At 40.2% G+C, this 22856-nt stretch overlaps 2 protein-coding genes across 4 annotated transcripts in view; both read left to right on the top strand.

Annotated features, from left to right (window-relative positions):
* The first annotated feature begins 880 nt into the window (after window positions 1-880).
* LOC111657377 (uncharacterized) lies at window positions 881-4959 on the top strand. The gene is made up of 8 exons (XM_023409528.2): window positions 881-1165; window positions 1480-1580; window positions 2349-2712; window positions 2799-2933; window positions 3146-3185; window positions 3325-3380; window positions 3540-3610; window positions 3693-4959. The coding sequence occupies exons 1-8, from the start codon at window positions 1075-1077 to the stop codon at window positions 4062-4064; spliced, it is 1230 nt and encodes a 409-aa protein (XP_023265296.1). The 5' UTR covers window positions 881-1074; the 3' UTR covers window positions 4065-4959.
* A 339-nt stretch (window positions 4960-5298) lies between these two features.
* The window catches only part of fnip1 (folliculin interacting protein 1), a 40893-nt gene continuing 23335 nt past the window's right edge, over window positions 5299-22856 (top strand). For 2 of the 3 annotated variants that reach the window (XM_023409535.2, XM_023409533.2), the window contains exons 1-2: window positions 5299-5482; window positions 20063-20192. In XM_023409535.2, the coding sequence (XP_023265303.1) occupies window positions 5391-5482; window positions 20063-20192 (222 nt within the window). In that variant the 5' untranslated portion in view covers window positions 5299-5390. Of the gene's footprint in view, window positions 5483-13770; window positions 13834-20062; window positions 20193-22856 lie in introns of those variants that run through there. The other variant, XM_023409534.2, reaches the window with a different exon arrangement.

The following is a 22856-nucleotide window of genomic DNA, read 5'->3' as shown; positions in this document are numbered from 1 at the left end:
CAAAGCATAAACAATGTGGATGTACATAAACGAGGACAGCTAGATGTAAGCATATTTATTAAATCAGTGGTTTGAATGGATTTTTTTTCTCTCTTTTTGCGTGTAGTGAGATGAATTGTACTTATTTATTTATCTATTCTGCTGTAAAATGGAATCAGCACCATATCCTTGTAATGATTGAGTGCAGCAATAGGGATGAGGGAGGGTGGGGAATACGACCAGGGCAATGAAATAAAAGATATTCTGGAATGATTTTAAACTGGTGTCTTTTCTTTCTTCATGGTGTTTTCAAGGCTATTTGCATACAGGTTTTATATTTAAAGTCTCCCTGAAAGTACTAGCACGCTGTTGTGTCTGTCTCTAAAATCACTGGCAAAACACAAAATCCCTAATACTGATACTGTCCTTATATAGGCCATAATATGTGCCTTTGTGGACACTGGGCTGTCCACTGCAGCTGCAGACTGTCCAGTTATAAATCCTTGTATATTTTAGCTCTTTCTAAGATTTCTATTGCTTTGTGTGTAAATGAATTGTTTATTTGTACATTTGTTTGCTTGCCTCAAATTGCCGCTTAAGAGTCGTATAAAGTAGGCTATTGTGAATTGAAATGAACTGAACTGAATTGCAGTTAGCTGCTGTGTTAGCGTTGACTAGAGGCCAGTGAATACAGTGATTACAAACCATGGACTGGTTAAAAACATAACATCTGTCAAACTTCACAAGCATCAAGGCCATAATAGCGAGGCAACTTCTAACAACTTCCGTTTGAGGCTTCAAACATAGACGGTGTGTATTGACATATAGGGCTTAAAGAAGCCACCAGCCGTTGATTGGCAGATTGAGAGTGCAGGTGTGCTTGGTTGCTAAGAACCGCACAGACACCGGAGACAACAAGGTAACGCTAATTTTAGCGTCTCGTCACGAGTTTTTCCGTTACTTTAAATTTCAGTGTTTACAAAATATTTAGATTCTAACGTTTGACTGGCACATTTTTTGTACAAAACCAGTTTAGTTAAGTTTATCAGTCTGCTGGAGAGTCTGGAAATCTTGTTTTTTTTCTTTTTTGCGATAATGGGACGGACGAAGTGGCCAGTCAGTCGTGACAGTGGATTTGCTAAGAGGCGAGGTACACCTGCGAAACCAGCGCTGAGCAGACGATACAGTAAGAAATAAACACCCAAACACACACACACACACACACGTGTTAATGTCCACTGTAATGAGGGAAATATATTACTATTTCATAAGCCCACGGTTTACGCCTTAGATTTTGATTTGAGCCTCAGATGCCTAATCATAAAATGTATGATTGACATTACTTGTTTGTCAGCCTTCGTTTGTTTCTCTTTTTTAAAAATCATAGTCCTCTTAAAGCCAGTGCTTTAAGAGGACTATCTCATAAAGCAATGTCCTGTAAAGTACAGGAAAAGTCATTTGCTGTATCTATATTCTCTACAACCCTGCTTTGACACTCAGAGCACAGGAGGCCTCTGCCCAACAAGCATTATGCGACACTTCCAGAGGAACCTGAAGTGGAGGAGATGATCCCCACTGTCAAACCACGCAGTCCGGTGTGGGTGAGTGTGCACTTTCGGTTTTACTCCATGTGTCGATATTAACAAACTCGTTTCATCATTCACCCAGGCACCCAGGAACCAACAAGTACTCATAAGTTGAAAAGATTTGATGATTCATTGATTAGTCGATTGCCATACAATTAATTGGCAACAAGTTTGATAATTGAATGTTTTAAATGACTTTTATGCAAAAATGCCACCAGCTTAGCAAATGTGAAGATGTATTAGTTTCCCAGTTTTCTTTGATTTGTAAATTAAACATCTTTGTATTTTGACTGGTTCTCGGACAGCAAAAGCAGCTTCAATAGGTTAACTTGGGCTGCAGGGAATAACGAGGGCATTTTTTCACTATTTGTTGACATTGAACAATAAATAATTGAGTTATTGATAATGAAAATAATTGTTGCTTGGAGACTTACAGTACAACTATGATTGAATAATACCACATGACCTGAGGTTTTCTCTGTGTGTTCATTTCTTGACACAGAAAAAAACAGATGATAGAGTTGGCATGGGGATTTTAGGGGTCTCCTGGGCAGTCACCTGCGTTTCCTAGTTGATAATGCAGCTTTGATAAGGGTACAGTCTGAGGTTAGGATTAATGTAGCCAAACACTCAATTCAGCCATTATATTTTAGCAGGTATGTGGATAACAGATCATTTCTGAGATACTACAATTTAAAATCCATGTTGTTTGTCAAGGTTTTTCAAACTTTGTTTATGTTTTACTGTCTCCTCCTTTTCCATGCTTATCTTCTACAAACACAGACAAGCACTAAGCCTGAATGCAAATCTGTATTACACTTGACCAGCCCTGCATACACTGAAAACCCCAGACACATAGCTATCTCGGCTGCCACTCCAGCTGATAAAAAATCTGGCTACCAAGTGTCACCAGCGTGGCACCAAACAGTTCAGATGACTCCTGACCCCAAGGCTTTTAAAGGTTGTGAAATGCCAGTTGAATACGAAGAGCAAAACTTGGCAGTGACTCCCAAAAGCATCACATCTTCTAGCATGGAGACAGACACAACTTTCAACTTTGATGATGATGAGGAAGACTGTTACTCCTCTGCCTCTTCATCTTCAAGCAGCTTACCTTCACCGGAGATCTTCAGAAAAGAGAACTATGGTGTGTGTGCACTTTTATAGATCCACAACCAAATTACAAGGTTATTCTGTTGTAATGGTTCGTCTTGTCTATTTTTGTCTTCACAGTGCAAACATTGGCTTTCTCCATGAAGGAGGAACTGCTGGGTCTCCATCTTAACATAAAAAACTCCACTTTGCTGGATGTGAGCCATGCTGAGACCATCCACATGCATCATCCCCCTGACCTTTCTACCATCATTGGTAAGTGTGAGAAAATCCCACACACGTTTCTTGTTGTTTAGTAAGAAATTTGAAATTTCATTTCTTAGGATACTTAGATCCCATTCAATAATGATTAGGTGTGATATAAGGTATGATGATTGTTCTGGCAACGGAAATCTCAAAACTGTGATCTAATTTGATGTCTGGGTGTTCGATAATTGTCTGATAAGAATTAAACCTCTTATCTGCAGGTGCCTCCACGACTCTTGCTGAAAAGAACTGTAACATCAGGTTAGTTTGTCAGCTGCATTTCTTCTGGCAAAAGCCACTTAACATGCCACATTTGCTGTGTTGTTACTTGACAGGTTTAGTGTGGGACACTGATTTACGTGATCAAAACTCATTCAATAACTGTCTTTTCACTTTGAAGCAAGCACAGAGGACCTGAAGCTGAGACTAGCGTACAAACAGACTCATTCCAACCAGGTATCGAGTCTTATTTCATGAGATGCATACAGTATGCTCAGAACCAAAACTTAATGTGAATCATACATTACCAAGGGTTTCTTTCTAGCATATAAAATAAAATAATCATAATTAATGTAAATCATAGTAAGTTTTTGTCTTTTAATCTTCAATCTGTAGACAATCAGGCACAAGCATTCAATTGCAAAACCACAGCAAAATCAGGAAAGCCACCTAGCTGTCTTTTACAGGTAATCTAAAATATGATGTCTATGTATTTTATTTTTGTGTAAATCAAAGGTAGTCATGGACAAATATAATTTTTCTCCCTAGATCACCAGCAAAAGACCTATACTGTGCAAGAAGAAGGTATCATTCAAAACCCCCATCATTGCTGAGACCTTTGAAGTAAAACACAGCCGAGAAACCAAATTAACCGCTCACAACGCCAGTGAGTCAGTCGGAACGTCCACTCTGGCCGAGCAGATGAAGCCTGATGCAGAGACATCCAGGGCGGGTGAGATACATTTCAAAGATGTCACACAACATCTGATGGTGACGCTAAAAAGTCCTGTAAAAAGTAGCCCAGAGAATGCCAAGTTTTTTGACTTTGTCAGTGAAAGTGACAGGGAAATGTTCTTTCAGAGGATGAGAGAAAGGTGTGTCAAACTCAGAAGCACCCCTTTATTTCCTCTCAGCTGCTAAGCTCGTATAAGCTTCTGTTCTGTGACATTTGAAGCCAAAATTTTGTTTGTAGACATGTGGCCTGTGGATCTCCCATAATTAGTGTCAGTGAGGTCTGTATGTGAAATATCCTGTAAAAGAGTAATATGTGTGTACTTTGAAACAGGTGCACGAGTCTGTGAAATAATTTCATTAGTATTTAAATGTGTTATTTGAAAAGAATAATTCAAATGGACACCACAGTCTGTCTTTTAAGTTTGTGTTTGCTCACCATAAAACTTGTGAACATGATCTAAGTGACCTTCCCTTACTTCTCTACCTGGCCCTTATTTTTATCCCATACAATCTGTGGTCCCATGTGCTTAGCTGTTAGTGAGCCATATAATAATAATTAGTCCTTTAAATATATGCTTATGACAATGTACTTTTTTCACATGATGTAAGAACTGAACCCCAACCCCCATCATCACACACACACACACACACACACACACACACACACACACACACACACACACACACACACACACACAGCCTAACTACCCACCCATTTCCGTTTTTATTTATTTTGCATTTGTTATCAAAGAGTGTGTGGTGCAATGTAACCACTAGATGTCAGACCTGTATTCTATTAAATAACCATCCTTTTTTTCTTGTCCTGGCAGTGATTGTGTTTAGTTTTATGTGTGAGAATATATATATATCGTTTGTGATCTTTATCTGTGCATTTTCATTGATTCTTGTAAGTATGTGTCCATGCTATAAGAACTTTATCTAAATGTTTAACGTAAGCTCATTGTAAAGTTAAAATGTATGTTTATATGTCTTTGTGTGTTATATTCTGTATTTGTAAGTCATTTGTCTTTTTGAAAATGTACACGTGTGAGTGTGTAAATGTATAAAATTAAAAGATGTACAATGCTTAAATAAGTTTTGTTGCATACCTCTCTGTGTTTGTCATAACACAATTATGTTTTTTGCACCTAACTTTTCTCATGTTGATCTTTCGTAGATCTTTGACAGTGTCTTGCACGCCGCTCAGCAATCGCACTTGTATAATTTTCTCTGAATAAATTGCATGCTGTCACGATTCCCGACAAAACATCAACACAGCGAGTCCACTTACCACGTGGTACTGGGCCAAAAATACCAGCCAATCAGGTATTTTGTAGTAGCAGCAGCCTCTGGTCAGCCAATCAGAAAAATGTAGTGGGTTACCAAGCGGCTCCTGTGACTAATGCCTGTCATATGACTGTGACATCCATGGAGACAGTTAGAAGGAACAAGATTTGCTCTTGGATTTGAAAAGAAAAGAGACCTTCTGTACCGAATTCATTTTGGTACAAAATGCCTCCGACTCTCTTCCAGAAACTTTTCAACAAGAGAAATGCGTTTTCGTCGCCGCCCCCGAGATGTAGCAAAGAGGACCCAGCTTTCAGGTAGCTGTGTAATGTGTGTGTATGTTTGTGGTTTGTGTGTAACGTTGTACGTGTGTGCGTTAATGTTATATATGACTTTCGCTATGATGTCTGGAGCGCATGAGTTTTGGTGTGGTGAATATGGTGAACTTGGAGGCACTTTTATACATTGACGTTGTGTAGTTTTTGTTCATTTTGGCATGAACGTAGCAAAGTGCAGGGAGACGTGGGAGACGTGTTGTGCCTGTTGGTGAGGTTAGCTAACATGCTAATGCTAGCTACCAGACGCTAGCAGGGCTGCTGCAACACGCTGTCTCTTAGTGGGATTCGGCTTACCTCATTAGCTAGCACTTTTTGCTCGTTTACACAAGTATTGATGCTGGTGTGCTGTTGCTAATAAACTGATAATAAGTTGATAATAAACACTTCCTCCTCTCCTTAACCAGTTAATCGGTGTCATCGTTTAGAAGTTGCAGAGGCAGTGTCGTGTTTTCTCCTTTGTCTCCCCCGTGTCCCCCTTTGTGTTTCTTTGATAACATCAGCTAACCCGGCATGGTAGAAAGAAAACAACGAGGCATCCGTGACAGTACAGCCACGCTCTTTTGTCACTTATCATGAGCTATAGCCCAGATAACTTGGAGCAAAGTACAAGTGGCTTCTCTCAGTCATGCCGACGGTACTGTACTCTGTGCCAGTGCCGTCAGACAGCAGAGCGGGAGGACACTGTGTGCTCTGTGCTGGTGCACATGTGATCACCTCAGTCGGCCACTGATGACAGACAAGATCCACGACAAGCAGGGCTTCAGGCTCCTTATACAGACCAGATTGGGTATGCACAATGCATTTATTAAAAAAAAAAAAAAAAAAAATCAATAATCGCTTATGTTAAAAGTGAAGTGAAGATACAGATGCTTTTGTTTTATTGAAATACCATCGTGTCCAATTTATGCCCTCCACAAACGAAAGATAATATGTCCCGATTTAGAACTGAACACTGCATTCGTGTTAACCAGACATATATAACCATATAAAGCTAGTCAACATCAGTAATGCTTAGAAGAAGTGCAAGATAGTATGTCCTGATTTTTTTACTTAACACTGCTCTGGTTTCCACTAAACAGCTTTAGTGGATCTAACACACTGTAAGACAGTCTCAAACCTATGTGTCTGTTTGTACAAAATGCATCATGTTGTCATCACGCCAGTAACATTGATATGATGCAAAGCAGCTTTTGCAGAATATTGACATGCTTGCCATGATAACGGGTCATTCATAGCAGAGGGTGCTGCTTGTTTTAAAATGGAATAAATGTTTTCAGTAAGTATTTTATGTGAAAAAATGTCTTAAATTGTCTTTGATTGAGCTTTGGAAGTACATCCATGTAGCCAAAGCAGGACACAGTGTCACTAGAAGCAATAAAAGTGCTTGTTATTGAAATACCCTAGGGTTAAATTGAACCTGACTGAGCAATGCATCATTGAGCTTGCTAGTAGGATACTCTATACTCCCTGAGTTGATTTGCCGTTTCCCTGTGTATGTTCTTGCACACATTCTTGGTCAAGGGGAAAGTGCTCTTTTTAGTTTTAAATACACTTGCATTGTAAAATGTTGTTCTGGACCTGTCACCCGTAGTGTGTGTGTGTGTGTGTGTGTGTGTGTGTGTGTGTATATATATATGTAAATACATACACCTGAAAGCTCACCTCCTTGTAGTGCTACTTGCACTTTGGCTCATGTCTGTGCCAGAGCACGTTCGACGGCCATAAAGGTGCCCTGCACCCAGTGATATAAATGCTGTGTGTGTGTGTGTGTGTGTGTGTGTGTGTGTGTGTGTGTGTGTATATATATATGTAAATACATACACCTGAAAGCTCACCTCCTTGTAGTGCTACTTGCACTTTGGCTCATGTCTGTGCCAGAGCACGTTCGACGGCCATAAAGGTGCCCTGCACCCAGTGATATAAATGCTGTGTGTGTGTGTGTGTGTGTGTGTGTGTGGCTGGCTGGCTGGCTGGCTGGCTGGCTGGCTGGCTGGCTGGCTTCAATCCTAGAGCAAACAGGCAGGCAGGCAGCAGGCGTTTCTGTTAACTCAGTGGTCAGCTGTGATGGAGAGGACACTTGCTGGGAGCAGAAATAGGCTAGCATACATATTTTAGGTTAGTTAATTTAGGATTGAGAATGAGAGAAGTTGGTGAATAAGCGTTTATAAGAGAAGAAGAGAGCATCTGATAGATGGTTTAAAGTGGAGGATGAGAGAGGCTGAGTGGATCCAGTTAGAGGAAAAGAATTGGAGGAGGATTACAGGATGATGGGAGAGGAGAAAATAATGTAAATATGGGAGAGTTTGGATGGTCAGGAAGTGAGCAACTTAGAGGAAGTGAGCAACTTAGAGGATGGGTAGAGGAGAGGATAAGGTCTACACCTTACGACTGACAGAGGTGGACTGTGGAGATTAGCACGATCACAATACTCTGAGCCTCATCTAATAATTAATGTTATTTGTTTGCACTCAGGAATGCTTTTGTAAGAGAGCAGATATTATAAATCAAGCTGGTTTGTTGCAGTCCCTTTCAGCTTATACTTTGAAGACAGTCACAACAACACCTCTGCAGGTTGTCGTACAGTAATGCTGGCCTGAAAGAAATAATAGAAAAGTAACTGCACACTGGAATCAGAACTCCCCCTTAATCTTTTAATAGCAGAATTTCAACCAAACAGCGGTCTGTCACAGGCAAATACCCACATGAAGGAAAAAAAAAGAATGAAAGAAAACACTAAAACTGTGTCTTTATGTAGTCTGTCCCACTGACTCTATTGTTTTTGATACTCTGCAGCCTCTTAGCTGGGAGAGCATATCACATTATCACACTTGAGATGTTTGTAAGTAAGGGTAGAGTATTATGCAGTACTGAATTAAACTGTCTGTGATCGTACTATCTTACTAAGCAAAAGATGTACAGGTGAGTAATAGAAAGTAAAACGTATGTATACTTTGCTGTTTTGCAACCTGGTTATCCTGCATAATGCTTCACCCTAAGCTCTGTCACAGCCCAGCACTGTGCCCTCCAGAATACCACAGAGGGCAGCAGGTTGGCTGACCCTGTGGGGAAAGCCTAAAGAGCCTCTCCTGTTTCCCTGGCATTAGCACCTGACCAGGGACAGCATACTGTACATTACACTGAGAGCTCCTGGCTCATCCTTTAGCCAGTCAGAGGACTGATCACCAGCCAATAGCTTTGTCCTCACCCACGCTCAGACTGCTTGTTCTGGCTGCCCCTTGCCACTGCTGCCTGCTGAGGAAACTTCCTTTTTGACCTGGGCTGTAGAGCTCAATATAACTGTTTGTTCTGTGATACAAAAATGAGGGAGTGTGTGTGCACAAGGGAGAGGATAGGATTAGTGTACGCAGTCATTTTATTTCATTTCATAACACCTCAAAACCTGAATCAGAGGTGATACTGATGAACTGGTACTGAATATTTCACCCATAATGTTATTAGAAAAACATTTAACTTTGCTATTTAATGTACTTTCTTTGAACAAGACCACAATCTTTCTTAATGAGTAACAATGAAGATGAAGCCTTTTGATAAGCCAGCTTATAGTGTTTACTTGGTTATTTTTGTAGGTGCAAAGACTAATGTGCATTTCAAATGTGCATCAGTCTGACATAAAAGTAATAATTTGTGTGAAATTTAAAATATAATATAGAGTCCAATTATCATCTTCAACCTGTGAAAATGCATGATGGCCAAGATTGCAGAACCAAATTTTACACCATCAGATGAATTTATTTATAGGGATGCTTTTTTTCCTTGGTAGTTTACAGAAGTAGTGTCTCAGGTTCCTGACTGGCATGGTGTCCTTCCTCCACTGCGTACTTTCAGAACCCAGTGTGTCATGTGAGGCTTTCATCAATCTCAGGCTGTCATGTTTGTTGGACGATCACATGGCTGCCTTCTCAGTCACTGGAATAAGCCTATGAGTTGGATAAGTAGGGAGAGAGGTGTGTGTGTGTGTGTGTGTGTGTGTGTGTGTGTGTGTGTGTGTGCAGCTTCACACTCCATACTTTTGTTACTTGTGCACATTTAAAGCATTTTAGCATCATGGATTCATGTATATATTTTAGTGTTGCATTGCAAGTGCTGCTTATTTCTCTGTCTGTGTGTTTGTGTGCGTGCGTGAATGTTGCAGGCCTGCCAGGGTTCTGTAAAGACAGCGGCTGTCATCAGGTTCCTATCGGGGCTATTTTAAGTGGCTACACTCAGGCTTCTCAGAACTGCAGGGTCATGGTAAAGATATAGTTTTACGTAAAAGCTACACACACACAGTAGCATTCTGGTGAGTGCTACTATGTCAGCTTAACATCTAGTTAGACCTTGGTGTCCTCTTAACTTTGTGAGGAGGCTCATTCAAGGGCTGCCCACATTACATACCTTGCAGGATAGTGAGCTCTTTTAGGTGAATTAATTGGTTGTTGTTGAGTGGTTTATTATTTGGCCTTTCGAGAGTATATGTATGATACTAGGGCAGCGGGGGCCTCACAAACCATGCAAAGATACTGTGCATCACATACTTTGGACACCAGACTGTGTTACTGCTCTACAAGTGTTTAGAACATTTAAAGACAGTCATTTTAAAGTAATTATATTTAGTTAACTCCACTAAGTATATACTGACTTCTGTTCACCCTTCTTATTGCATCCACTGTTTGTCTTGAGTTGGGTACACTGTTTACTCTTGATCAAAAAGTATTGGTACACTGTTCTTAAATCGGTCTAGATGTGGTGTACTTTTTTTTTTTTTTTTTATTAATTTTGTCTAAAAGATGGCTTGTTTAGCTGTTGGCCTTGATTAGTGAAACATCAAGTTCAAACTGTCACATTACCCGATTAGCCTAGTTTCAGTCTCTAAATGAGCAAGGGAGAAAGAGAGAGAAATGATAGGGAGGGAGGAGGGGGTGGTTTGAAAGAGAGACAGGATGTGCTGACTTACAGTACAATCACTGTGTTTTAAGGCTGAGCATTTAATCATGTAGATCACATAACACTTTTTTTTTTGATTGCTAAATGGAGATAAGAAGAAAGAAAAACATTCATGTGTAATACTTGTTGCAGTAGTCACATTGAGGCAAATCCTCTTTTAACTAAATTGACCATACACCCTGATTTCTACATAGTTTCTACCACTCCTGTTTAGCTTGGTGACTTGTTCATGTGATTCTGTGAGACACAGTCATACACTCATTACTCTCTTTTCTGTCAAGTGTAGCAGATTGTGACACAGCACAGAAATAGCCATAGTGTACACATAGTCATTACATCATACACACACACACACACACACACACACACACACACACACACACACAGTGTAAAGACAAATGTATAGATATTTGGTATTTTTTTTTAAATATACACTCTCAGGCTTCTTTCTCAAACTAGCATCTTTGTGACATATAATAACATTTGTTTTTGTGTGTTTTCTACAACTCCGGTGACTTTGATTCCTTTTGACTCTGAAAACAATGATTGAATCCAGCCATTTTTAGCCTCTGGCCATATCAGTCCTCTCAGTCAACCAGTCAATGTTCAAATGTATTGTAGCTGTGAGTGCGGTAACCACTGTGCATTGAAGCATCTTCACTCACTCACCATCATGCGACTGCTGGAATGCAGAAGTCCTTAACGCAACATAACCAGCAGATAAACCAGCAGGTATGCAGGTAGTCAGGTGCTTTCAGGTCATGTGGGCCTGTTGCTGTTTTCTTTGACGTCATAACTAAACAATTGTTAGTTCAAGGAAGTGCAGCACTTCTTTCGTTGTGAGAAGAGGTATATACTGTATTGTGTTTCACCTTGCAGAAAGTGTGACTTGGGCGCTCCAGTAGCAAAGGAGTGGTCCCTTTTATTAGGTGTCAATTTTCAGCTAATATAGCATTACACTGATACACCAATCTCTTTATGGAGGGTTTCCAATTTTACAAGCAGGCAGACCTTGGGAAGTATTAAGGTGTCTATGCATTCCTGAGACTGTACGTGCAGAAGGTGCCCTCTGTAAGGCTAGAGATATCTAAAAGATTAGATGTGATGACTGGGATTCTGTGTCACTCCAGTGATGCATATCTAGTGGGAGTAGTGGACAGCATCATGGGAAAGTAGTATCACAGCACAGAATGAGCTACAGTTTGTAATTAGCATCACAGCTCATACATATGTATTAATCCTGTGATACATCAGGCAGTTTGTCAGGGGCTGGTAACAGACCTGTGGCTAAGTACACAGTTGCTATGCAATCAGTTTAAAAGTGTTGAGATATCGGGTTGGCAGTATTGCTGTGCAGTGTTCACTTAGGACAGGTCACGTCAACAAACATCTCTTACAGAGCAGGCTAACCTTATGGAAAACTCGCCTCACTTCATCTAGATTGTTCCTGGTGTGGTTTGTTAGATATCACAAATGCTTCTCACAGTGTCGCAGGTTTTAGCATTCACTCCTGACCTTTCTCATGTGTTACCATATTCCTGCTGTCTCCACTACATCAGCATTTTCCCATTAGATTAGAAAAAGCAGCAGTCAAACCACCTGCAGTGGTTGCCAACACTGTGGCCATTAGTAAAGTCCTCACTACCCTAAAGTGGTGCAGGACTTAGATAACCGAGAAAAGCATCTCAGTAAGAAATCCTTGATGACTAGTTTCTTACTGTAGTAATGTAGTAACTTATATAAACCAAATTTGTTTAAAGACAGTGTTGACGGCTGTTGTCTGCAGCAGAAATGCCACAGAAATGTCTACTGTGACATATTTGGAGGACAAGCTGCTGGACCTAACAGAAACCTCTGTCACACACAGCCGGAAGAACGTCACACAGCATGGACTGAGGGGATATTTATGTAACTGTCTCCCTGTCTCCAACAAACACTAACACACACACATGCACACTCTCACACACTCATGCACAGACGTTCCAGTGGTAGTGGAGAGAGAACGAGGTCTCTTTGAGGTCAGTAAGTAGGCTGATGTCAGACTGCAGTCAAGGAAACTTGATTGCTTTGTTGTGACCTTTATCAGTACACACAGCCAGGAGCAGAGCTTTTACCGCGATTTTAAAGAGTTTGTATCACTGTCAGATGAAACAATGTTTTTAATTTCTTCAGTGATTTTTCAAGATATGTAGCTCCCATTAGTATGGAGTTGATATTCCTAGTACACCCTTTTTTGTGCCCTTTTTGGGTGTACTCTTTACATTCCCCAAAAGCTAAGCTAAGTCATCAAAGTGCATATGTTTTATGGAGAGGCCACTAAATGCCAGATATGTAAAATATAATTACAGCTACAGGATATACGAGCTACAGTTGGCAACTTATTGATAAAAGTAGATATATTGATATCTTAAATTATTCCTTCAGTTGGCTCTAGTCCCAGAGATGTTATTGAGACAGTTAATTAAGCCTGAACTGATTAGATTTAAATAATTGACATGTTCAAATATCTAGGAGGCATACATTTATGATACATACCTACTTACTCTGGGGAAATAGTTATTAAAAAGGGGAATGCTTTAGCAGTGATATCAAAAATTGTGTCAGCCTTAAGACAGCCAGCAAATTGTGTTTGTATCACTGCATAATAAGAGTGAAACTAAAAGTGCTCCTTTTCTATTGTGCTCTTTTTTTTCAAATTTGAAAATAGTTTATTTCTTGGCTTTTATTCAAATGACCCACAGTGACCAGAGTTCACAATCTTATATGAAACCCCACTGACATAAAGTGATGGGAAGAAAAAATGGCTTTGGCCAAATGGCATGGCAAGTTTCAGTTTTTCCCACTAACTTCAATAAGCTGTCACTTGTCACAAAACTAACCAACCTTCCTGTATCTGTTAAGGAAGATTTGACGAGTAATAAAGATCTGGGAAGCTTTCATGTGTGAATCAGACTTCTTTATAAGCTATTTATTTTCCTGCTCTTTCTTCTAAGACTTCTTTTGTTGAGGTTGAATTGTACATTCACGCATTCATGTGTTTTAAATTTATTGAAGAAAGAAAGATGGAAAGAAGGGGAAGAGGGACCACAAGGGAGACAGGAACAAAAAGAGCGGGATTAAGAAACGACACACAAACAAATCCCCACTGTCTCTGGCTTTTCACAGTGCTTTCTGGCAGTCAGCAATCCGGGCTCGCTGCTGTTGCTGCCTCTGTACTGCCCAGCACACACAGTGCTCCTGAAATCACCTGACAGTCTCATGTTGTTGTGTGAATTTAGTTCACCGCTATTCTTAGACCCTGCTTTGGCTGAGAGAGGAGAGAAGAGAGGAATAGAAAGAGAGAAAGAGGGCTGGGGAAAGACTGGCAAACTCGCAATGATGCCCAGGTAGGAGTCGGTATTATACCAGACTTATATGCATCTGAGTGGGCATGATGGTGTTTGTTAAGGAGGTTTGAGAACATTCTTAATGTTGTTGTTTCCTTTTAGTTTTATCTTCTGTCTAACAGTGTTGGCAACCTGTGGCTGTTTCCAGCTGGATAGCACTCAGTTTGAAGTAGTCAGGCAGTAGTTTTTAGTATCATGTGTGGTGATGACCGAGGTTGGTTATAGTCGTTTGTGGTCATGCTATATAAAGTGAATTATGGGTTTGTGGTGAAGCACGCCTTTTGTTTTTGGATAAGGAAAGAAACTGTCTGGCATATACGTGTTTGGGTGGAGTGTTAGTTTAAACAGATTTGCTGTTTTCCATATCTGTGATGTCAGATATGATAACATATTGTTAAGAAGATGGTGAATCATTTCAAAGTAGTTAAGGCTGTGCCTGTTGTCTTAAATGTAACCAAAACAAAATAGTTGGGATTGTCCTTTTGAGATCCACTAATTGTTCAAGAAAATGAATACCTGTGTATGGGGGAGGATTTTTGACTCATTTTTGGTTCAGACAGTTGAGGTCAAAGCAGTACAAGTATGTAACAGTCATGAAGTCATGTGCTGCTTTTATGAATGACTCCCCTTTCTCCTCAGTCAGCGCTGTGACTGTCACAAGCTCACTGATGGGATACTTCCTCCTTCGCTCTCATTCTGCCTTGTCTTTCTTTCAGATGCTTTTCTGTCTTTGTCAGATGTTTTTCTGTTTGGGTTTTTGTTTTCTGTGACCTTTTCTCTCATTATTTATGCTTAATCCTGGTTCTCTCTCCATCGTCCTTCAACATTAGCTGCATTTTCTCATTCATCATACTTATTTTCTTATGTTGCTCTTAGCTTTTGTTCTGTCCCCCAGTTATTTGTCTTTTCCTTACCTATTCTTTTGGTAATATTTTTAATTCTGTTTGCTGTTGCTTAATAAAAGGTCTTTGTCTTTTTTTGCCATCTTTCTTGCCCCCTGTCCTGTGCTTCTTCCTTCTTCCTTGCATCTTTCACTCTGTCTTTTCTCTGTGTTATGTTTAAAACAAAGGGAGCAGTGAGCTTGGTGACAAATACAGATCCCTTACGGGCTGATCTGTAAACAACACATCATCTTTTTTTTTTTAATTGTTTCACCCACATTTGGCCAGAAAGTGAATGGGATTTTGTTCATTAAAATTCTATGGAAATAGCTAATACTGACTTTAAACCTCTGAACAGTTAATTATAGTTATAAAAAGGGAATTTCAGAGATTATTACTAGCACCGCTTTTTCAAGTAGTGTCAACCCAATGATACAATGATGCACAGAAGCTGAACACATTAAAAGCAACAGCAAAGTCAAATTTATAAATAAACCACACATGAAAGGTGGTATTCCAATTACAAGGAGGCATGTGACACACTAAAACGACCACCTGATGTGTAATCTTACACACAAATCTATAAGCTTAATATTGACCTATCTCCATACAATGTAATTTGAGCTCATGTAGGCCAGGCAGGTATTACGTCACCCATTTAGCAGTAAGGCTGGGTGAGGGGTTCGGTCTTCCCTTGGATAGGAACCAGGAGGAAAAAATCTGAAGATATTTTCATTTTCTGTGAGGTGATTGAACCTTAACAGCGCATTTGTTCACCAGCAGTGTATTATCTGACTCATGTGATTAGATCAATTACCAAAGGGGTATAAGGCAGTCACAGTCTGGCCAGTGATGTGTCATTGAATAACAGCTTGTGTGCATGTGACAGTACTCCAATCAAGTAGAGCTGCAATGATGAGTTGATTCATGGATTAGTGGAAACTATTTTGAGTATCATTTCAGTAATTTTCAAGGAAAAATGTCAAACATTTGCTGGTTCAAGCTTCTCAGGTGAGGATTTGCTTTGTTATAAATGAGTCAGTGGAATATCTTTGATTGTTGGACTGTTATTATTAAGCAATCTCAAAATGTCACTTTGGGCTTTGTGATGGCTGTTTCTTCTCTGCTTTTTGACTAAACAAATTCTCAATTAATGGGGACGTAATCAGCAGATTAATTGATATGAAATGAAAATAATCATTACTGACAGCATTACAGTGAATTGTAAGATCTCAATAAGAACAAAATTAAATGTCACAGACAGTTTAAAAACCATAACTACGTCACTGGAAGTTTGTGAGAGTGACTCTTCCAAACAGCCTGTGGTCGGAATACCAATAACCTTTGAACTATGCAGGAAGAATCAGTATGGCAGAACTCCACCAGTGGCCTGAATCATAAAGCTCAATGGTGCATGTCTTTTGGTTCATTTGTGAGAACTTGTTACATACCTAAGAGGTCAGTAATACTTGGTCCAGGGCCATGAGGACCTATTGGAGCCTCCTGAACAGATGGAGCTGGTCTGAATATATTTGAGAGGGACAGAGGAATCTGTATGCTGAATCCTCAACAGAAACACTTTCCAGTTTAAAGGCTGATTTTTGTTGCTGAGTTAAACCAGAGGGTTAATTGTGGTTTTGAACTAATCTTTATGGTCAGAACATGAGTAACACTTGCCAAACAGCAGAACATTTCACAAAGCTGAGTTAGAACTTTCAAAACAATTATAATCATAAAATCTAACCTAATTAATCTAAAACCTAACTTGCAAGATGCTTCTATTTCTGCAATGTGATTGGCAGTTTGTAATTTATTATCAACCATTTTTTTACGTTTCTATTGAGGAAAATTAGATAATTATCATTACTGGTTTATCACCCAGCCCTAGCTTCATGTTTTAAAGTAATAGCAGTGGTAGGCCTCTCCGGTGAACCAACCTGCCAAACATTTTAGCTTGTTAGTAAATGTTGATTTAGTGAATTCTATCTGAAAATACATTTTTAAAAGAAATGAAATGAAATGTCTGAAAGTCATTTTGAACAATGCAGGTACAAAAAAGATTTTAGTGCAATGACAGGCGTTACATCTTATTAACAGCACAGAACCTTAAGCAATTGGAGAACACAACAGGAGCTACAGTATGCATCCTAGCAGTAAACACACACACACACACACACACACACACACACACACACACACACACACACACACACAAGCATGCACGCAACAGGGAGGAACAACTGTGCAGCAGCATGCATGGAGTGAAATGTGGCTGCTTCTGCTCAATGCCCACAAAGCCTAATTTAAATTCAGATGGTGGTTTTGGTCCATATTGGTTGGCAGCACTTCTGGCAAATAGAAAGAAAGTGAGCTACAGGAGTGAATGCTAGAGATGTTTCCATACAGAAATTGCGAGACAACTCATTGTTCAATGTTGCACATGTGAACCCCATAACATTCTCTCAAGGCCGCGTCGGACAAATGACTTTGGTTTGACAACCTAACGCTAAGGCTGCAGCACATGACTCTCTCTCCTCTTGCTCCCTTGCTGAATCGTTTTACCCCCAAGAATGCTGGTCATACTTTGACACCCATGTTTTGTAAATAGTAGCTCACATGCATGGAAATGTACACAAAGACCTTCTCTCTCACGCATACACCATACACCAATACACAGGTACTCCCTGCTCTCTCAAGGCTCACTGACCAACAATTGAAATGCTGCCTTTGAGTGTGGGCTTCTGTGCGCTACTTTGTTGACAAGTTAAGTGGACTTAACTGTCACTTTTTCACCCTTTCCAGCCAACTTATTTGCTGTACAGTGTTATTGCATTTAGGGATGCTCCCTGCTCCCCAATAAAAGGCTATATTTAGGTCCAGCAATGTGTCCATCTGCCTGAACCACCTATCCATCAGTTCCAGACAGAAATCCTCAACTGTCTGTCTGTTGGTCCAATCCCCTGTCATCTTTATAGCCCCTACTAAATCAACAAGGGGACTGAGTTTCGTCAAACGCAGAGGGGACTGCCGGAGTCCTGTGACAGCCTGCTAGTACCCACAGTGACTGTTGCACAGCCAGATCATTCTGTGGATGCAGGTGTAGATTTGCAACCACTTCATTCACAATATTACTTGAGATGAACAGCTTTAATGAGATGAGCTATATGAAACCACAGGTTACCTAGCAACAGGCATGGAGCTGAGGCAGCCTGTGAAAACAGCTTAACTGTTACTTAACTGTCATCAAGTGTTTCCTGCCAGAGAAAATGTATCACTATGAAAGTCTATAACAGTTTAAGATGTGATAATATAATAATCTAATAGTATCCCAAATCTTCAAAATGGGTGTAAATCTTACCCATTATTGTGTAATGACTCAAATCAAGTTGCATTAAGTGCATGTGCAGCTTTTTTTCTTTTGTCTAATGGAGTCATGATTAGCTAAGAAATATGTAGTTGTGTAAGAAATGGGGTATTAGTCATTACTGAATGAATAGACATGGTCATACCTGCTACCATTTCACAAATCACGCAAATCAATCAGTCTTAAGATATCTGCTTCTACGAAAACAATTTGACAGATATTTTGATTTCAGTTACTAATCAACAGTTAGAAATCATATGACTGTTGATTAAAACTCCTTTGTTTGAGAACAGTTTCAGTTGGGACATGATATAGTCGCACATCACTCTACAATTATAGCATTGGATGAAAACTTATCCAGTCAATTTCTTAGCTATCACAGATGAAATCGAGCTATATGTTATGTGGGTACACTGTAAATCTGTGGTGGTAGGTGGGTATTAGGTTGTTGAGGCATATCTTTGTAACTCCCCACTGGTTGAGGTATGAAGTGGATGAATAGCAGCTGTGGCATGGTCTGTTGCCCAGAAGGGATGACAGCTTAAAGAGAGTTTATATACAAGCTTGCAAGTACGTCATCCCTCCTGCTTATTGCTAGTTTTCTACTCATACGGGTATCTGGTATATGCCATTCAGATACTGGATATTATTATTAATATATAAAAATTAATAGTTATTAATGATATGATAATTATTATTATCATTGAATGCAATGTGGCTCGAATGATCATCACAACAAAAACAGTTATTAAGATAAAATATCAGAGAAAAAATGTCCCTAATCACAAGTAGTTTTAATATAGACAGTTCTTTATTGTAATTTGAATTTAACAAATCATAGGGTTCATTGAATAATTACAGAGACCCTACCCCAGCCAAACAATCCTTGTAGACCTTTGACATGAAGGACCAGCAGCTCCGCTCTGAGCTCCTTACCCTATCTCTGAGGGTGAGCCCACCTACTCTGCGCACGAAACTCCATCTGACTGCTTCGGTTACTACCCAAATCTTATGATCATAGCTGAGGGTTTGACCATAGATCAACAGGTAAATCAAAAGCTTTGCTTTCTGGCTCAGCTCTTCACTAGAAAAGTTCATCATTCAAAGCCTACTTTACTGTTGATGCTGCACCAATCTGCCTGTCAATCTCATGCTCCATTTTACCCTCATTTGTGAATAAGACCCCTGAGATACATAAACTCCCTCACTTGTGGCAGCAACTCACTCCAACCCTGAGGGAGCAATCCACCGTTTTCCAGCAGAGCACTATGGCCTCAGACTAGGAGGTGCTTTAAGGACTGTAATAAAACAGAAGGCTCAAACCTGCACTATCTTGACTGGATTATGGAGGTTTGACCCTCCCCAGGAGTCCAACCTGGGAGGGGAGTTTTCCGGAGAGTGTCTGGTGGTCAGACCTCGGTCCATAGGGCCTGTTCAGGCACAGCCTGAAGAAATGACATGGAACGCTGCCCTTTGAGCCCACCACCTGCAGGGATGGGGTTTGCAGTTGGGTGCAATGGAAGCTGGGTGACAGGCAAAGGTGGGAACGTAGGCATGCTGACCCCTGGCATCGTAGACAGTTTGATAAATGGGCAGAGTGGCGCTCAGAATTTGTAATACAACAGACATAGTTGTATTGTTGCTCCACTGCTACGTTCAATACTATGCTGCAGCAGATTGTTTTGGGAAGTGTTTTGTTACTGGAGCATGACCTCATTGTCTCTAATGTGCAAACTCCCTGGAAGAAAAACTGAAAGATGTTTAAAGAATATGTGAGATGTTTCTTTTCCTATTCTCTTAGTTTCATCTCACTGATCTCTGCTGCTTTATAAGATTATTTGTACTAATTGCATTATTTTTTCTCACACTTTCCATCCTCCTATTCCAAATCTGTCTTTTTCTACATCACTTTGCTTTTTCTATCTTCACTCTTTGCCTTTTTTCTATATCCCCCTCTCCTCTATCTATTCTTCCCTCCATCTAGCTGGCCACTTCCCCAGCTGGAGCCCAGTCAGATCAGGCTGATCGTGTACCAGGACTGTGAGAGGCGCGGCAGAAATGTCCTCTTCGACTCCAATGCCAAAAAGAGGGGCACCGAGGAAACCCCCATCACTGTGAGTCACATGTCTGTTGTGTGTTTGTGTGTGTTTGTGTGTGTGTTGTTGCTGTTGTTCCAAGTGTCAGCTGATACAGTGGTATAGCTGCAGGTCCTATTTAAAAGTCTGTTAAAAGGTTTCCTTAAAAGGAAGTAAGATGTGGAAATGCATTGCAGAACATGGTTAAATTGCACATTGCTGAACATTTTACTTTCCTGTTTTCCCCTCTCCTGTTGTGCTTATTTATTATATTTTGTCTTTATTACAGGTATCGTTGTGTATTTTTTGTTCAGTTCAGTCTTAATCTGCAGACATTTTGACTTTTAAAGCTCACAGACAGTCAGAATAGATGAGCAAAGATAAGAGGAGGGGGACAGACAGAGAGGCTTGACATCCAACAGAAGTCATGCAATTGCCATGATGTTCAGAGGACACAAGTTGCACCTTGTCTTGCTTATCCTGCAGGATGCCTCACTGCCCCATAGTGAACAGTGTCTGACCAAGGCATCAGAAGTGGAATGCAGGGAATGTGTCTCGTTTGGCAGTTTGGTTTTTATTAGACTTTTATTTAGTCATTTATTTCCTTATTTTATTTAGGGGGTTATTACTGAGTTACAGAATTCAACTTTTAAAAAAATAAATCAAATTGGGTTACTCACTGGTTGTATGAGGTAAATATCTCTAGTCTTGTTTTAAGAATTTTGTGTGTGCAGTTTCTAAAACAAAAGGTGCGGTTTCCTTTTGACTCAATGGGTGCCAAAAAGTCATATGATCAATTTTCCAGGGCAAGGCAATCCTGAAGGCAGATATGACCCTAAAACTCTGACAGTATGTCAAACAGGTAATTAATTTGTATTGTGTGTTATTATGTGCCTCAGATTGTGGGACTCAGATCTTTTCAGCAGCATTGGCAAATTGTAAACACACCCATTTCAGCCAGTGAGATATGCTGATAAAAACTGTTTTACTACAGCAATGGAGTCTGATCAGGGTGTGTACAACAACAGTCCTCAAACATGTGAATTATATGTTTTGACTACCAGTCATGTGTGTATGGCCTCTCCCATACAGCACCTGCTAACTGAAAGTTCCATCAAGCAGTGACACACAGTCACCTCTCTTTTTTTCTTTTTTTTTTCTCTTTTTAATTTTGAGTAACATGCCTAATATTTTCACAGCGCTGCTGTGTGTTCCTGTCTAACCCTGACCGGTTTGTTCTGGTGCTCTTATCTCCAATAATAATAGCCTCAGCTGACAGCCCATGTGTAAGCAGCATTCTTTCATCCTCACATGACAGCCGTGTCACTCGCTGTCTGTCTTTCTTTCTCTCTCATCTGTCTTCGTCTATCTCTAGTATGGTCTCACCCTCTCAAAATTTTCCTCTCATTCTGTATATACCTTTTCTAAATCTGCTGTCTTTTGCTGTCTGCTTCCCTCTAACCCTGATGTCTTTCTTTCTCTACTGAATATGTCTCTCTTTAATGTCCTGATCACTGTCCTCTGCCTCTATACATTCTTCTGATGATCTTGGTCTCTTCCTACATTATCTCTGTAATCTTTTATAAATCTCTCTCTTTTTTTTCTCTTTACCTGCCTACCTTTCAGTCTGCCTACATATACATGCCAACCTCCTTCTGATCTACTGTATGTGATGGAAATAGGATGGGCTGTTTGCTCAACTTTCTCAACTCTTACATGTGGATTTACCTAAGCAATACTTTTGGATAGGTCTGGTGCCAGATATAGAATTGCAATAGGAAGAGTTAAGCAGTGTGTGCGTGTCTTACACAGCGACACTTGTTTGAAGTGAGCTCTTAAAAAATGCAGTAAGAGGAGTTACTGCAGTGTGTGTGTGTGTGTGTGTGTGTGTGTGTGTGTGTGTGTGAGAGAGTGTGTTCCCTGGTCCAGTGGCAATATTTTTTGGTGCATTCTGCAACGTTAGGGCTTTGCCAGCTACTGTGTGACTTCTATCACATGATTGCTGTGCTTTTTTGTGTGTTTGTTTACTTTTTTTGTCAACTCAGAGGAATTTATTTTACGCGATCTACAGCAGAAACGAGCAAAGGCCACGGGTGTCAAAGAGAAGAATGAGGAATAGAGAGTCAAGGATCATGTAGAGGTGGGATGGGTGAGAGTTGTGAATGAAGAAAAGAAAAAAGGGAGGGAGAAGACTCAGAAAGAATAAAATGTAGGGAAGGGGAGCTAGAGAAGGACGTGAATCTGATCAAGGAAAAAAATAGACACACTAAAGGAGAGAAATAAAGCGAGAGAGAGAGAGAGAGAGAGAGAGAGAGAGAGAGAGAGAGAGAGAGAGAGAGAGAGAGAGAGAGAGAGAGAGAGAGAGAGAGAGAGGGAGAGGCAATGATTGCAGTGCTGCTCGCTCACGAGTTCCCAAAAGAGTCATATGACTGGCAGTCACATGCTGCTGGCCTCTGTACACATACTTCACACTGCACTGCAGCGGACACACACCCATCTACACACTCAAACACACGCTCGCTCGGAGACAGAGTTGCTTCATTAGCGCTCGTGTGTGTATTACAAAAATTATCTTAATGACAGAGAACAGAAAATACACAGCAAGTTGCACATGTCTATAACGTGTTAACAAATGTACTTTTAAAAGAGCAGAATGAAGCAACAATAATGATCTTTCTTCCTCGCTTCCTGTTTTCCATACCT

This window comes from Seriola lalandi, unplaced genomic scaffold (genome assembly GCF_002814215.2).
Source record: "Seriola lalandi dorsalis isolate HSWRI2012SDOR001 ecotype SW California unplaced genomic scaffold, Sedor1 jcf7180002054396, whole genome shotgun sequence".
Taxonomy (NCBI): Eukaryota; Metazoa; Chordata; class Actinopteri; order Carangiformes; family Carangidae; genus Seriola; species Seriola lalandi.
This window is presented reverse-complemented; position numbering and strand designations above follow the sequence as displayed.